Source organism: Leptodactylus fuscus, chromosome 2, assembly GCF_031893055.1.
Source record: "Leptodactylus fuscus isolate aLepFus1 chromosome 2, aLepFus1.hap2, whole genome shotgun sequence".
Taxonomy (NCBI): Eukaryota; Metazoa; Chordata; class Amphibia; order Anura; family Leptodactylidae; genus Leptodactylus; species Leptodactylus fuscus.
In genome coordinates this window covers 157030875-157047403 of record NC_134266.1, presented here as the reverse complement: position 1 = coordinate 157047403, position 16529 = coordinate 157030875, and the positions used below count along the sequence as shown (strand labels likewise).

Here is a 16529-nt window from a genome sequence, read left to right as displayed (position 1 = left end):
AGTTAATTTTGGTCCACTTTAAACTTTTTATTGTAGGAACACCCTCCAGCAATAAACCACCTGGATTCTAGCAGCAATCCATCTTCAACCACATCTTCTACACCATCTTCTCCAGCACCTTTTCAGTCCTCCAATCCCCTCAGTGCTACTACCCCACCAAATCCATCTCCGATGGGCCTCAAAGATAGTCGCTTCAATTTTCCAGGTAAGATATCTAGTGCTTAGACAATTTTATTGGCCAAATGCACAAAAAAGGTGCTAAATTTTCCTCACTATGCTTAAACTACTAAAACCAAAAGTAAATGGAGCAGATTTACTAAATTTGTATATTCTTTTTTCGACAATGTGAACGTAGACTACGTGGTCTTGGAAAAGAATGTGCAAATAAGTTCAGAATATCTCCTCTTAAAGGAAGAGAGGCCTATCAGAAGACCTCTCACCTAGCCAAACCAGTACCCTGTTCCTCATTGGTGAGGGGCAATACCCCGAAAACATTGTCTGTGGATGAGTCTCTTTCTTTTGCAAGAGATGCTCTGGTTTGGCTTTAATTCCTGACAGTTCCTCTAGATTTCTTTAAAAAAAAAAAACAGTTATTGTGCTAGAGCAAGTTTTCCTTTTTACAGGGGATCTTCTCTTCATATTCCATTCTAAGGCCGTGGTCCCATGTGGTGGAAAAAACGTGGCGTTTTACAGTCAACGTAAGGTGGATTTGGGATTCTAGTGAATCCCATCTCCACCCTATGGAAAAATACACACAGCGATTTCTAAAATAGTTATACATATGGAAACACCCAGTGGTTTCCCTATAGGCATAATTGAGGCTACAAGACCGCAGAGGAACCTCTTTAGACAATGTGGGGAAAAATGTGGTGTGTTACTGCTTTTAATCCTGATAAATAGGAGCCCTGAGCTTGTTTTACCCTTCAAGGCTCTTTATTTAAAAAAGTCAATTCCAACATCCCTTTTTTGGTGCATTTGGCCGTTAATATGTGTTATTGTGGCACTGCTTGTTAAAGTATTGTAATGTATACTGAGTCATCCACTTGTATCGCTCATTACAACTTGTCTTGACATAAGAGCACATTCTTGCATACCATGGTCACATTCATGGCAATAGTCACTTGCTACCTACTCTAGAATTGGATTGGTATCAGTACTGACAGTTTACAAGCACAATTTAATGCAGGACTTCTAAAACCTTGCTGCTTTCTTTGTTAAGAAGTGGCATCATGTACGTTGGCCACATGAACATGCTACAGCTCAGTCCTATTCATTTTAATGGGAATGAGATTTGGCATTGTCATGTGACCAATGGGCATGATATCGCTGTCTACTTTTGGATATCTATAGAGATCTAATTATTGTTTCCTTTATAACCAATTGAGATACGAAGAGTAATTGTTGGCATTTATTTCCTGTCTGCCGCCCTAATATACACTAACATACAGGCAGACGGTTTATAGTAGTGGCATCTTGGAATATTTAAAGTAGGTCCGTCAGCATTTTTCACCCCTCAAAACTGCTGAGAATGCAATCTTCTTGTCTAAGAGATTACTATACGTATCACCGGAGTGATGTTCATTTGTCTAGTGATTGTGAGCTGGCTCTAGACTGGACGATAGAGCATCATTCCAGGCAGTGCACAGAAAGGGGCTGAATCCAGAGCATTTGCAATTGTGGTGGTGGGACATTAAAATTTTGATTTATCAGTAATTCAGCCTGCATGACCTTCACTCTAGGAACAACATCATACACAAAAAAGTTGGGACACTTTGTAAAATGTAAAGGGAACAAGAATGCAATGATTTAGAAATCTCATATAACCTTAATTTATTTACAATGGAATAAGTATCAGAAGTTGTAAGTCAGACCTTTTTCCATGGTATTTGAAAAAAAAAACTCTTTTAGAAATTGATGGCAGCAACACATCTTAATAAATGTTGGACCAGGTTAACAAAAGTCAGGGCTCGTTCACATCTGCGACCGGTCTCCGTTGTGCAGGTTTCTGTTTCCTGCACAAAACAGAGGCAGGAGACGGAAACCTGCAGGAATCTTTCATACCCATTAATTTGAATGGGTTTGAAAGATGTCCAGCTGTGAGCAGCGGTGAGCGTTTTATGCTCTCCGCCGCGAAACCGGTTTTTTAAAATCTGACCCAGAGTCGGACATGCAGTACTCTGTGTCCGGTTTTAAAAAAACGGTTTCACGGCGGAGAGCATAAAACGCTCACTGCCGCTCACGGCCGGACCCGGTCTGACAGCTTTCTGTCTTCTGCATGCCGAAGACGGAAAGCTGAGAACGGAGACCCGAACGCTAGTGTTAACCTAGCGTAAGCGGTAAGAATTTTAAAAAAAACAGCTGGCAGGTCAATTTTCAGTTTGGTCACATGACAGTCTATAAAAAGAGCAAGTCAGAGGGGCAAAAAAAGTGAAAAGGGAGGTGAAAAACTGCATCTAAAAATTGTGAAACAATTTCAGAAAAATTCTCTTTAACATAAAAATTGCAAAGACTTTGAATATCCCACTATAAGGTCGAGCATGATGCAAAAGGGAGCAAACTTTATTGGGTTATTTCACTGGAATTCTGTCTTCCTAACTACATCAGGGAAGACAGGCTTGCACATTCCAGTGAGCGCCCTCTATTGGTTTGCAATACTGAGGCAGCAGCTGACTTCCTAATTACATCATGGAAGACAGATTTGCATATTCTTCCCATATCCCACTATATTAAAAGATTCAGAGAATCTGGAGAAATCCATGTGCAGCGTCCCAACTTCTTTGAAGTTAGGGCGGGTTCACACCTGCGCCGGATCTCCGCTTTGTGGATTTCTGTCTTCTGCCGACAGGAGACGGAAACCCGGCATTCAGTGTCCGCTGGTGAGCGCCCGTGAGCGTCTTCTGGTCTCCATGGCGAAACTGTGTTTTTTTAACCAGACACAAAGTCCTGCATGTCCGACTTTGTGTCTGGTTAAAAAAAAAACGGTTTTGCCGCAAAGAGCAGAAGACGCTCATGGGCGCTCACAGACCGACAGTTTTCAAACCCATTGAAATGAATGGGTTTGAAAACTTCCTGCCAGTTTCCGTCTCCTCTCCAGTTTCTCAGATGGGAAATGGAAACCTGCAAAGCGGAGATCAGGCGCAGGTGTGAACCCGCCCTTAGGGTTATATGACCCCAATGTATCAGTGGTTTTTATGGGTCAAATTTGCTGAATACTCCCTTTTAAATGTCTTTTTTTAATATGCCTAAATACTTTGGTATAGCATAGAACCAATAGCACTTTTTTGATTTATCCTTAACATTCTGTACAGGCTGAATGACGTTATACAGTATATGTCCTGCAAACTGCTATAATATAGTGTGCATGTGACTTTCAGGAATGCTATATTCTGCATGCTTCTGTTGTGTACATTTCTCTTTGCATGTTTGTATCCATTTAATCGACCTGAACACAGCTTTAGCCAAATAAGACATTAGCTCCTACCTGCACATGATATAAAAATATTATGGGCACATATAGAGAATCCAATATCAATATGCATTATGTTTTGCCAAGATTGTGAAGCAAATATTATAAGAAATGAGCTATTTTATCCTGTACATATATATTTATTTTGGCTACCTGTGTTTCTCTGAAAATAAGAAAATAATAAGGGTATTTTTTGTTCTACGAAAAAAGGGCTAGGGCAGTGGAATCTTTTTTGATTTGCTCCAAATGAAGCTTGTAAAATGGCTAGGGTTTATAACCCCAACCCTAACTTATATGCACAATTGATGGTGCAGGTTCAGTGGGTCTTAAACAAACTTACTGGTACTCTCTCTCTTTCGAAAACTTTGTGTGGCACTGTGCCCTCTCTATCTCCTCTCCTTTATGCTAAAAGGGAGGTGCTGTAGTGGAGAGGCTGCGCCTGTGGGTGCAAGCAGGGTGACACCTGACATATGATCATGTAGGCAGTCAAGCCCACAGCATAGTAGCTGCTGGAGGTGGGACCCAGAAGCGACACTCAGGAGGTGGTATTTGGGAGCGGGTGAGCAGATTTTGCCCTCTCATGGCAGGAGTTAGGAACTACAGCATGCCTATTCTCCATCTCCATGACATAACCTAGCACTTGAGGCACTGACTGTAACTTGGGCTTATTTTTTGAGTAGGGCTTATATTTCAAGCCTACTCCAAAAACGTTGAAAAATCAAACTAGCGCTTATTTTCAGGGTAGGACATAGTTGCTGTTGACAGATCCTCTTTCTAAACCATCTCTTTTTGTCACCAAGAATCTTGACATCAAACCAGCCTCAGTGCTAATAGCACAATACCTTTAGATAGTTCAAGTGCAATGAAGCATGCCAGAATCCTCCATGGCTCTGTATTCAGATTTCATACCTTAGGCTCTGGCCTGACCCATCTTTCATTTGCATATTTCTAAAAACTGCTTTTTCAAGGAAATGCACTTGTTGGGCTGTCTAAAAGTATAATGTTGCACAGGATAATGTCCCCTACATTGTGCTATGTCTGGTGTGAGAGAGAATATTCTGGTGACAGACTCCTGTTAAACACATCATATACTTATTGACCAAAAAAAATTAAAAATTATTGAATTGAATAAAACGTTATATGTGTTAATGTAATAATTATATGTGTGATTACAATAGTAGATCTAAAGGATAAGTTTATTGAAGAAAACTGTACAATTGTAAGGAGGCTCTAGGGTCACTTTATTGGATCACTTTGTCTGGATTCAAGATAAGATACAGTTGCACATGGAGGCATACAGATTTGGTTCCATATGGTATCCTGTGGCACATTTGCCTACAGATATTGCAGTTGGGTCTATAGATCCTTCACACTTGTATTTTGCTGAAGCTGGCCTCCCATATATGCATTATTGGAGATAAATTGGGCAACCGGGCAATAAAGGAGATGTTACAATCTGGTGAAAACATTCCTGGGAAACGCTTGCTGCGTGGGGGCGAGAATTATCCTCCTGAAAAATGCCATTTGGAAACCCTGCAATAAGAGGCAATACATGTGGCTGAAAGATGTCCTACTGCTGGCGTCCTTCATATTACTAAAAGGGGTGAACTATTGTTGGATATTTATATTGCAAATTGTGCCTCCCAAGGTGACCCTGATGCATTAGCTTGGTCACCTTGGAAGGGCGCAAAATAACACGGCGTATACGCTCTTAACTCCCATTGAAATGAATGGGATCTTTTTGATCTCCCAAACTTTAACACGCCGTTAACGTGCCAGATAACGCTCCATTTTACTTCGTGTGAACGCACCCTAAGGGATATATAGAGCTCAGCAGAACACTGGCTACATACGGCCAGATAAGTATTGGTGCATAGGAACATAAACTGAGCGGCGTCACTAGATGGTGGCTGCTTTAGCTCCCTGTCCTTTCTCCTTTAACCAATATTTCCCCTAATGACACATTTAAAGTAATGTAGAAACGTGTAGGGATGGGATTTTGTTTAGTTGACAGTACAGGCAGGACTATTGATGTCATAGCCCACAGGGCTGACAGCATGCTGATACATAATCTACAGGGTTGTTCTGTCTGAATACTAACCAGCACCCACTGTTTTTTTTTTTAAACAGGGTTTGAATCTCTTTAGACACAGCCCTTGTATGTCTAATATAGTGGCTTCAGGTGATACAAGACTTTGACCCTGAGTGTATTAGCTGATTTATTTAGCTATATCTACTACGGCATGGAGTGTGTTACTACCACTACCACTAAATTTGGATACTATTGATCTTTTAGGGGAATGATCTGTCATTTATACCACAATCTGATGCTTACTGTATAACTTGCACCAAGCAAAGACTCTCTGTTACCCACATCACAGATTGATGTATCCTGCATAAGTGTTATGGTAGATAACAGGTGGAGTGACAGGCACAACTTTCCCTGCTCATATGGATCCATTATAGATTACACCCTGATTTTCTCTTATAATCAACCCAAAGTCATATTTATGGGCAGTTGACTTTAGGGCTAGTTCACATGGGGACAAGGAGGCGGATTTTGACAGCGGATTTCGCCTCAGAATCCGCCTCCATAGAATGGTGGTCTATGGAGAGGGCTAGCTTTTTTTTTTTCGTTAGCGTTTTTTTCCGCTAGGGGAAAAAAGAAGCGACATGACCTTTCTTCAGGCGTTTTCCGCCTGAAGAAAGTAATAGAAGTGAATGGGAGGCGAAAAACACGCATTTTTTTCCACGCGGTTTTTCTCGAAAAAACGCGTCACGGTTTTTGCAGCCCATTTACTTTGCGAGAGGGAAAACCGCCTGGCGTTTTTTGAAGCGATTTTTACAAAAAAAAAAGCTCCAAAAAGCGCGGCAAGGTCCCAAAAACGCTTCCTATTTAGGAAGTGGTTTTTTTTTTCAGGGCCAAAATAAGCCACACGTAATTTACGTGTGAACTAGCCCTTAACCTACACATGCAGTTTTATTCTCAGCTGATCAGTTCAGGGCTAACACATCAGATATATATGGCCTTTCCTAAGGTTAGTCTATAAAATCAGATATCCTGGACAACCTCTAAAGCAAGAGGTGCTTAAAATCCTTTTTTTTTTTTTTGCTCTCTGTATTAAATGAGGGAATCAGGAGAAAGTCTGTCAACTCCTAACTAATATATACTAGTGACTTTACTCATGATAATATTTAAGTTACTCAACAATGTATGTACAATGCAGCTATACTCTGGTTCTTGAAAGTTTGTGAATTGTTCTGATTTTTTTTTTATTTTTTTTTTTGTATTTCAGCATAAATTGACATCAGATTTTCACACAAATCCTAAAAGTAGTCATAAAGAACAACTGACAAATAAGTCAATAAATATTAGGCTTGGCCACTTATTTATAGAAGACAATGATCCAATACCACATACCTGTGAGTGTCAACAGTATGTGAATCTTTAGGCTGGGACCCCACGTAGCGGTGACGCCATGGTGGAAATGCCACGGCCAAATCTGCAGCGTTTTACAGTCACTGTGAATCCCATCCACATATTGCAATGGAAATGATGTGATTTCCAAAACCATTGTGCTTTCCCTGTAGTTAAAATGGAAGCAGAAAGTCTGCAGAGGAAAAAAACTTTTTTCCGTAGCTCTTTTTCAGTGTTGCCCGCTACATAAGAACTTAGGTTTAGCAGATAATTTGAAGGTGATATTTGAGTCAGGTGTTTTCTATCAATGGGACCAAGCATTACTTCTATACAGCAAGATGCCAAAGCATAAAACAGTTTGGTGGAGCTGTATAGACGGGCAGCTGTGTCATTCTGTTACTGGCAGCTGCGATTTCCCTCCATTTAGTGACAAATGGTAAAGTCATCCTCGCTGCTGGCTGACCCTCATGCAAAGCAGGCATGGAAAAAATTAGATTTTCTCACTTTTGAAGTTCCATTATTTGTATTGAAGAAACTCTGTGTTCTAGTATTACAATGCCATGCTATCTGGGAATTCATTATTCCACATAGTCTCATCATTTTTCAGTATTTGACACTTAGTGATGGAAATTATAGCTGGTTGTATCGGTCAGGTATGAAATATCCTTTTGTTAGAAAATCGCCTGTTTACTTATGAAAATCACTTCAGAACTCTGTATGCAAATTAGCTAAAGAGACACACCGGCTGTTGTCTAAGAAGATGAGCAGACAGGAGGAGGGGGGGAATGGCATAGATGCCTCATATTTGCAAACCTATGCCACTCTATACTGGCACACTGTTTGTTGCAGTGAACCACGCTATTATAAAGTATAGTCTGCTAAGATTTCCTACACAACTGAAAATAGAAAAAAAATGTAGGCCAATGCACACTTGTCCACTGTTGGAAGAACTGAAACTATAAATCCTTTTTTTTCTTCTTTTTTTTTTTTTTTTTAATTTAGATTGTGAGCCCCATATAGGGATCACAATGTACTTTTTTTCCCTATCAGTATTTTTTTGTAGAATGGGAGGAAATCCACGCAAACACAGGGAGAACATACAAACTCTTTGCAGATGTTGTTCCTGGCGGGATTTGAACCCAGGACTCCAGCGCTGCAAAGCTACAGTGCTAACCACTGAGCCACTGTGTTGCCCCAATTTATAAATACATTTGGCATACATTCCATATGCCAAACTTAACCAAATAATTATATATGAACAGAGCTATAGGGCTCATTCCCATAAGGTTCATTGACTATGTGCTAATTGTTAGTCTATATGGCATGACTATAGCCTTAGTCAAATACCCCCTACTCAAATAAACTGCATCAATTTATTCCCAAAATTATGATCATACACATGCAGCCTATTAAAAGCACCGCATGTGGACAATATAAACATATGCAGGAGACATGACACATACCACTATGTAGTCTACTTTTGTCTCATAGTGGTATTTGTGTTTCTTATATATTTATTTTTTTAATAGTGACTTGTTCTTTAAAAGCTTTGTATAAAAGATTGGCATTGGAGATATATAAAAGAACACAGGTGTGCATCGGCTTATAAAATCTTACTAACACCTGTCAGTAACCACCTGGGACTTGGCATTGGAATAGTTTTTTTTTTTATTATTGACAAGAGCTGTGTTCAGTCAGTCAGCATGCCGACTGTATTCACTAAGTGCATGAGGGGCAGTGTCTGACAGGTCTCTAATTGCTTGTTTTTCTCATTCTGCCTGGGTGGTTGCTGTCATCTTTTATTAAAAGCTGCGTACTACATTCAGCATAGACAACAGTTTATCTTCCCAGGTGAGTTTGCTGCTTTAATCTTTCTAACTGACCGTCTTTCTTCCAATTTTCCTTTCTTCTCCTGCCAAGATGTGTTGTGACTATGGCGCTTGATGTAGCCTAGAACCCACTTCTGCAATGATGAGGTTGCGCCCTGTTCTGGTCTCCTTCCAGGGCAGTTGTAAATATGGACATCAGAAGACTAATGTAGTATAGATTTGCTCTTGTGTACTAAATAAATATAATTCATGTAGATACTTTGTGTAATGTTCAGGCTTCAAAGATCTTTCTTTCGACAAAGAGCAGTGATGCGATACAAGCAATTTTCAGCTATATTGTATGGTCTATATAATCCTATACATTTAATGGGGTTATAGACAGCAAAGACTCCTCTAAAAGAAAGGGGAAGAAGATTTACCTATTAAAGCCCTCTCCAGTCCAGCAGTGTGGGTCCTGTCCCTGTCAGATTAGCAGTGATAATGTCATGTTCACACATCCACTGAGCCTGTCACTGTGCTCCGCTGTCACGTGTCATTCGTGCACAGTTAACTGATGAGGACAGTGATGATCTGACCGGTCACGTGAACTCTTGATGTGATGTCCACAGAGACCAGAGTCTCATTGCTAGAATGGAGGAACCCTTAGAAGGTGAATCATCATTGTATCTCTATTTTATTGGGTAACCTTCTGTCTTAAATGCATTATTCAACCTTCTTAAAAACATTCAAGGCCATATTCAGATGATAAGGATTCAAGTGCATATTCTGTGTCTAGATCTAGAGCCTGAGAAAATCTGCTGACATTCAACCAGCAATGCAAGTGACTGAGATATTTTATTCCACAGTCACGATCTTTGGAAATATCCACACTGAGTAATGCTCAGTATGTTTATCATTGTAGAAGATTTTGTGCCAAAAAGCCACAAATTTCATCAATTGAATTGAAATGCGGTTGATCCGTGTGTGAATCCATTGGCAAATCCACAGCAGAAATTTGAGTTTCTGCTACAGTTTGACATGGAAATGACCTTTCTATATTGCATATGACTAGATCCAGTTATCTATACACCTAATAAAACTACATGGACTGATAACAGTAGTAGGGAAGTTCATAATTGAGTATTATTAAAGGGGTTGTCCATTTCATATTTTTATTATTTAATAGTGCTGCTACTGGGAACACGAACATCACAAGCCAGTACTCTCCCCTCCTTTTCCAGTTGGTCTGTATACAAGTTCCCAGGGTGACGTCATCAGTGATTTCCCATTTGAGCACTAGGACTACTGCAGATTTCGATGCTAACTCTTCGAAAACGGCACATCAAAGCAGTCATGTGAGGTTTGTGAAGAGTTAAATGCTGAGGCTTGCGATGGCTGCAGATCTGGGGACCTGTATACAGACCAATGGAGCTACCGCCGCAATAAATAATAAATATACTGAACTATGAACTGGACAACCCCTTTAAGGCTCTGCTTTATGTACAGGATAAATGAAGGCCATCAATATACTGTACTGCAAAACATATATGTGACAAATGCCATGCAGTGAATCCAGCACCTGTAGGGTTCCATAGTGAATAACAGCATACACTCTGTACACAATGTATACTTCTTATTCTGGATAGCTGATATATACTGAGGAGATGGAGGGCAAAAGGACGCTCTTTTGGCCTCTATCAGGCTAATATAATGTTAAAGTCATATTAGTGCACAGCGCAGACATTCAACTCCCTTAAGCACTGTTGTTGCCTACAGACCTCTCCTTCCTATGCCACCCTGTGTAGTGAGAGTTGATCTGAACTTTGCAATAACATCACTTATCCTAGTCGGGCAGCAAGAGCATTGCTCCTAGGGCTGAATACCCGCCTCAAGTGCACCAAGTGCCTCATTTCAGTAAGACTTCAAAGCTGTTCTTCTCCAAATCTACGGTATGTTGTTTAGCACTGTAGTGCGCTCTGCAACATGGTGGTGGCATCTTATTAGATAGTGTCCCTTCAATAGAGTATTACAATCTAGCTTCATTCACGCGAATTATTCTTACACAAGAATTGTTTCAGGAACGATGAAGGGACCTCGCCTCTGTGGCATTAAAACACTGAAGTTAGAATATTGTACTTATTTCTTTAGTCCAGTCCATAAAAGGATTATAAAAAAATATGCCATTGTTGTATATTTGTCTTCCTTTTTAGAACGTACTATTGTTTTGGGGTTAAACATCAAATACAGAGCCACAGTATGCTGTATGAATTTGGCCTTATCCTTTTCTACATCCAAATGTATTACGAATACTTGAAGATTACACACAAATCCCATAAAACAAATAAAATAGGTCGCCTCAGGGGAGAGCAATAATAATAATATCCATTTAATGGTTGTGATGTAATTGTTACATGGTTGCTGACACTTCTGTAATTACAGTCCTTGGCAACTGAGTGAGCTTTTGCTGCAGTACACCAGAGCTACCAGTAGATGGCATGGTATATTCTGTATTATTCACATTTATATGCCTAGTGTCAAAAGAACAAATCTATATATTTCATACGTTTTTTTTTACTTTATTTATTCATTCATTTATTTATATTAAATACTGGATTGTTCCATCAATGGTTTTTGTATTTTGCTGCCATATGATAAAGGTGGTCAGATGTCACAAGATAGTGGCTATTATCAAGTAATACTTTACGTATGTGGTAGCCATTTTTTTTAATTTTTTTAAAATCACATTTCTGTTAGATATTACTGACAGTCCATAAAATATATGTAACCGTATATAAAAAAGTATGTGGGTTTATTTCAGAATCGCCTGTATATTGTAAAGGCCTGGCTTGAATACAGTATTTCTTGTTGTTTAAAATTTTTCTTGTTTTTCTCTTTCATAGAAGTCTTGAGTCCAGCACCGATAACACAGACCCCTGAACCCCCAGAAATTACCAGGTAATAAATAGTTCCCCATTTATTTTCTTTTTTGAAGTATGTTCAGAGATGTTATTTGTATTGTATACTGTTCTAGAGTATTAGTATTTAATCACCTGTTTATTCTGATTTAATGTTTGTTACATTGAGGGGTGTTCTACTATGTTTTCCTTATATACATAAGGAGCCCTAAGATAACGTACAGTATATACTCTCCTGTCTGTGTGGCCAGCAACCCAGCAGAGATTCTCCACTCAGGTACCTGGTGTTCCTGACCTTTGGCCTGCACAGGAGCGTGTTAGCCACTGACTCCTGCTACAGATTGGCTGATACTCTCTTGCACAGACAGAGCGTCAGCAAAGACTTAGGACCTGAACGGAAACTTTATGCTGGATACTCAGCGGAACAGACAATATACTATTATTTTAGTTATTATTATTTTAAGTCTCCTTATGTGTCTTACACGACCGTATTGGATGTATTGAATATACGGTCTGCAAGTTGCCGATCAGCAACACTAGTTGCTGATCGGCAACATAGATTCCGCAGATGTCCGTGTCCTGCCACACTCACCCATAGAGTTCTATGGGCGAGTCCGTGCAGTGCCGCAATTCACGGCCATTACGGACATGTTGTATAAATTGCGGACCATGGTTGTGGCCCGGCCACACCACGGATAAAATATCCGATGGTGTAAGAGGCCGCATTGAGTATAATGTGTCCGCAAATGGTCTGCAATTGCGGAGCATTTGCGGATTTACATTACATTGTTGAGATCTCTTGCACTGACACTACAAGGTATAACTTCTGAAAAGAGTAAATCTATTTACAGAAAGGGTTCTTAAAGGAGTTTTCCAACACTAAGATGTTGATGATGTTTTCTTAAGATAGGTTATCAGTTTTAGATACCAAGTCTGACACCTAGCACCCCCACTGATCAGCTGTTTGAAGAGGCTGCAATGTTTGTAGAAGAGCTGCTGCCCCTTTATTTCTCACCAAATACAGTGCTGTACATTGTATAAGTGCTCAGTCTCATTCATTTTCAGTACCTCCCGAGCAGACCCCAATGGTATATTATTGATGACCTTTCCGTAGGATAGATCATCAATATTAATCTCCCAGACTACCTCTTTCAACTTTTTTTGTATCCTGGACCCTTTAGCTCACTTCACAGAATAATCTTTTTAGGTTGGTTTCACACATGCTGTGTTGATGCAGTTTTTGAAGCCAAAAGTGGTAGTGAATTAATTTTAAAAAAAATTAAAAATGGAATCCTATATATTTCTCTTTACCATCCACTCCTTGGTTTGACTTGAAAAAACTGCTACAAAACCCATAAAAGGACATGTGTATAACCAAGCACCAAAAATTAGAACACAGCACAGCCCCTGCCACCACCACCCAGTTTGTATACCGAGGCCAGTCATAGACAGCAGTGGTCCTGCTGACCAGCTTGAAGAGGAGAGGAGGAATATGCTCTTTTATTTTAAGGCTTCCCCTTCTGTTGGAAAAAAAAAAAAAAAAACTTCCTGCATAACCCCTTTAATAGACTCATGAACACATAGAAGACTGAACTTGAACTTGTTTGAACAGTGTTTGAGTAGAAATCCTTGGTTATGCCTGGAAATATACAATAATTTCTATGACAATATAATTTCTATACCACAGCTTTATTCCTAGATAGGAATGGGACAATAAATTATAAAAACTCCACTTTTTGTAATACCGGTATTTTATATACATATGACTTTTACTAATAACGCTTGCTTAGATTTCCTCCAAGCAAGAAACATGTGATGCAGTGACTATTCATTGAAAATCATAAGGTGACTATTGTACAGTGAACTGCTATGGGGAAGGGTCAGGCAGTGCTAAATATGTTTGGCAGATTTCGTACCTATATATAATAGCACAGAAGGTGAAATACTGGGAGTATAACAGTGGATAAGCCATAAAAACTGTGCTCTAATTGGGAAAACATAGGTCACTGTTATCAGATTGTGTTTTTTCAGGTATGACTGAATCAGGTCTAGGAACCAGCTGCGTATCAGTCAACCAGTTATATCCATGATAATACAGCCTAGTAATACACAAGGGCGCTGTTATGTGCTGTTAGGATGCACAATCTTTTGTTCCCATGTCCGCTATGTCATTTTACTATTTGAACTGAAACTATGTGCAGGACGTTGGCTTATGTATAACTGTTATTGTTCTTGTCATTGTTACATTCACCTAACGCCTTTTTATTTTCTATGTGTTTTAATCCAAGCTTTATGAATTGCACTAACTCCTACAATATTTGTCATTAGTGCTGAAGCCGACATGGAAACAGAAGTGGTAGAAGAGCAGGAAGCAGAGGTACAGTAGTTGTTGTTTTGGAAAATCAAACACTAGAGGGCACTCTCGTTCTGTAATATAGTAGAAGAATAAATTGTGGTTCAGAAAAAAAAAATTCATATTCGTTTTTTTAGTTATTTTTGTAGTAAGTTGTCCTTTCTGTCCATTTTGTGTATTCTAGTTTTAATGAGTAGCTATTTTACTTCTAATTAGATTTAATTTATTTCTTCAAATCATGACTAAAGTTTGTAAACTATTGTTATGTCTTTTAACGTACTTGTTACCGCCTGTTCACACTGGTGTTTCTCTGTAGATTTCCAGTAACATTCAAGTTGATTTCTTTCATGCTTATGTTGCTTTTCACAGGCAAAAAAAATAAAATAAAAAGTATATTCTGTTATTCTGGTCTATACAGTCAAAATAGATATAAATAAATGGAAATGAACACAGATCTCATAAGTCAGAGAGGTATTCTATAACTGGCCAGTTGTGTGAACAGAACTTTAAAGAGGACCTTTCACCACTTGGGGCACATGCGGTTTTATATACCGCTAGAAAGCCGACAGTTCGCTGAATTCAGCACACTGTTGGCTTTCATGATCTGTGACCCCGGTGAAGAGCTATCAGTGCCCTCCTGATAGTACTCGTCCAGAGATAAGTACTAGAGGGGCGTTCCTCACTGCTCTCACAGTACAGCGCTATAGGTGCTACTGTGAGGAAGGGCGTTCCTGACTGACAGTGGTACCGGCACCGATAGCTCTTCACCGGGGCACAGAACGTGAATTCAGTGCACTGTCTGCTTTTTAGCGGTGTATAAAACCGCATGTGCCCCAGGAGGTGAAAGGTTCTCTTTAATATTCTTCTGGGTAGGAGAAAAAGTTTAGAAGCTATCAATTTCTTGTATCAGGTGAGGAAGACTGATGCATATCTGTCATTAAACTATACTTATAATATATGTATTTATGATTCTGGTTGGGAGATACTTTGTGATAACCCCTTAGGAACCTACTAATTTAGTTACGTGCTAAAAAAAAAATGATTAAATCATGATTTTGTATTGTTTTAATAGAGTGAGGAGCAAGAAGCTAATAAATCTGAGCCAGAGTATGATGATGATGAATTGGATGAGCTGCCAAACCGAAGGTCCACAAGTGGGACTTTCAGGGGAATGATCTTCCGCAAGGCCAGCCAGACCAGTGTCTATTTGCAGGAATGGGACATACCCTTTGAACAGATTGAACTTGAGGAACTTATTGGTCAGGGACGATGGGGAAAAGTATATAGGGGAAGATGGCATGGGGAGGTAGCAATTCGATTATTGGAAATAGATGGCAACAATGAAGACCATTTGAAACTCTTTAAGAAGGAAGTGATGAACTACAGACAGACACGCCATGAGAATGTGGTGCTGTTCATGGGGGCCTGCATGCACCCTCCCCATTTGGCCATCATTACTAGGTGAGTCATTTAATTCTAAGGACACTACATTTGTTTTCCCATAAAGCTTTCTTATAGTGCATATAATATAGTTGATTTATTCAAGAGCATTAGATTCTATCACTTTGGTAAATGTGTAAGTGTTATGGTAACCAGCATTATTTATATGTAATGATTGAACATTAGAAGTAAATTCTATATAAGCTAACCACTCTGCTCATAATAGTCAGGTTTTCGCAAACATGGCTTCAGATGATTCAAAGTATGCAAACCTTTTAGGCAAATCAGTGTGTATTTTAATATTCCAGTTGTAATAATTCCAGCTTCTTCTTTACTCGTCCTGCATTTTAGATGTTCTCACTGACTGTCGTAACAAGATACTTCCCTTTTTTGGATATCAGAAGTAAAATAAATGTTAATATAATTCTAGTCGTTCTTCCAACGCAGGACGATGTTTGACACTTGCTTTACGTTCTGTTACTTCCTAAAAGGGCTGAAAGTCACACTATAGATCCAGTCTTTCTTAAACTGGTCCTTTAAAAACACTTTTATGAATCCATATCTGAAATCTCCCAGTTACAATTCTTATTTGTGTCCAATTTAGTTATGACATAACTATGCTACTGCACAGGGGTCAGGGATCTGAACTCTGCATCCCTTCTTGCGATATATCATATGCGATGCTAAATATTACCGGTTATGTATTTTAGATGTATATTTGAAAAAGGCAGAAATAAATGCATAAATTTAAAATGCATTTTAGAATTTATCTTGTGTGGAATCGGTTGCTTTTGAGGACCACTAGGTCCTTTTATCATGTACATTTAGGTTTAGGAGGTTTTCTCATAAGCAAATGTTACTATCTACAGATGTACAGTATAGTCCCCTATAAGCATTCTCACTACAGTTCCATTTACGCCTGGTTCACATCTGTGTTCAGTATTCCTTTCAGGGAGTCTGCATGGGAACCTCCCGAACGGAATATCGAATGCATTGATAAGCAGTGAGCAATGAAAACACACAGACCCCATAGACTATAATAGTGTCCGTGTGTTTTTTGCGCAGTCTCCGCACGAGTCATGCGTAGAGGAAAGTAGTTCTTGAAGTACTTTTCTCTTTGCATGATTCA

The 16529-nt window shown here is 39.3% G+C and overlaps 1 protein-coding gene across 2 annotated transcripts in view; it reads left to right on the top strand.

Annotated features, from left to right (window-relative positions):
- KSR1 (kinase suppressor of ras 1) overlaps positions 1-16529 on the top strand; it is a 134787-nt gene that overhangs the window by 101566 nt on the left and 16692 nt on the right. The window contains exons 10-14 of one of the 2 annotated variants that reach the window (XM_075264889.1): positions 37-205; positions 8694-8735; positions 11593-11647; positions 13936-13984; positions 15033-15421. In XM_075264889.1, coding sequence (XP_075120990.1) covers positions 37-205; positions 8694-8735; positions 11593-11647; positions 13936-13984; positions 15033-15421 — 704 coding nt within the window. The remainder of the gene's footprint in view (positions 1-36; positions 206-8693; positions 8736-11592; positions 11648-13935; positions 13985-15032; positions 15422-16529) is intronic. The other variant, XM_075264888.1, reaches the window with a different exon arrangement.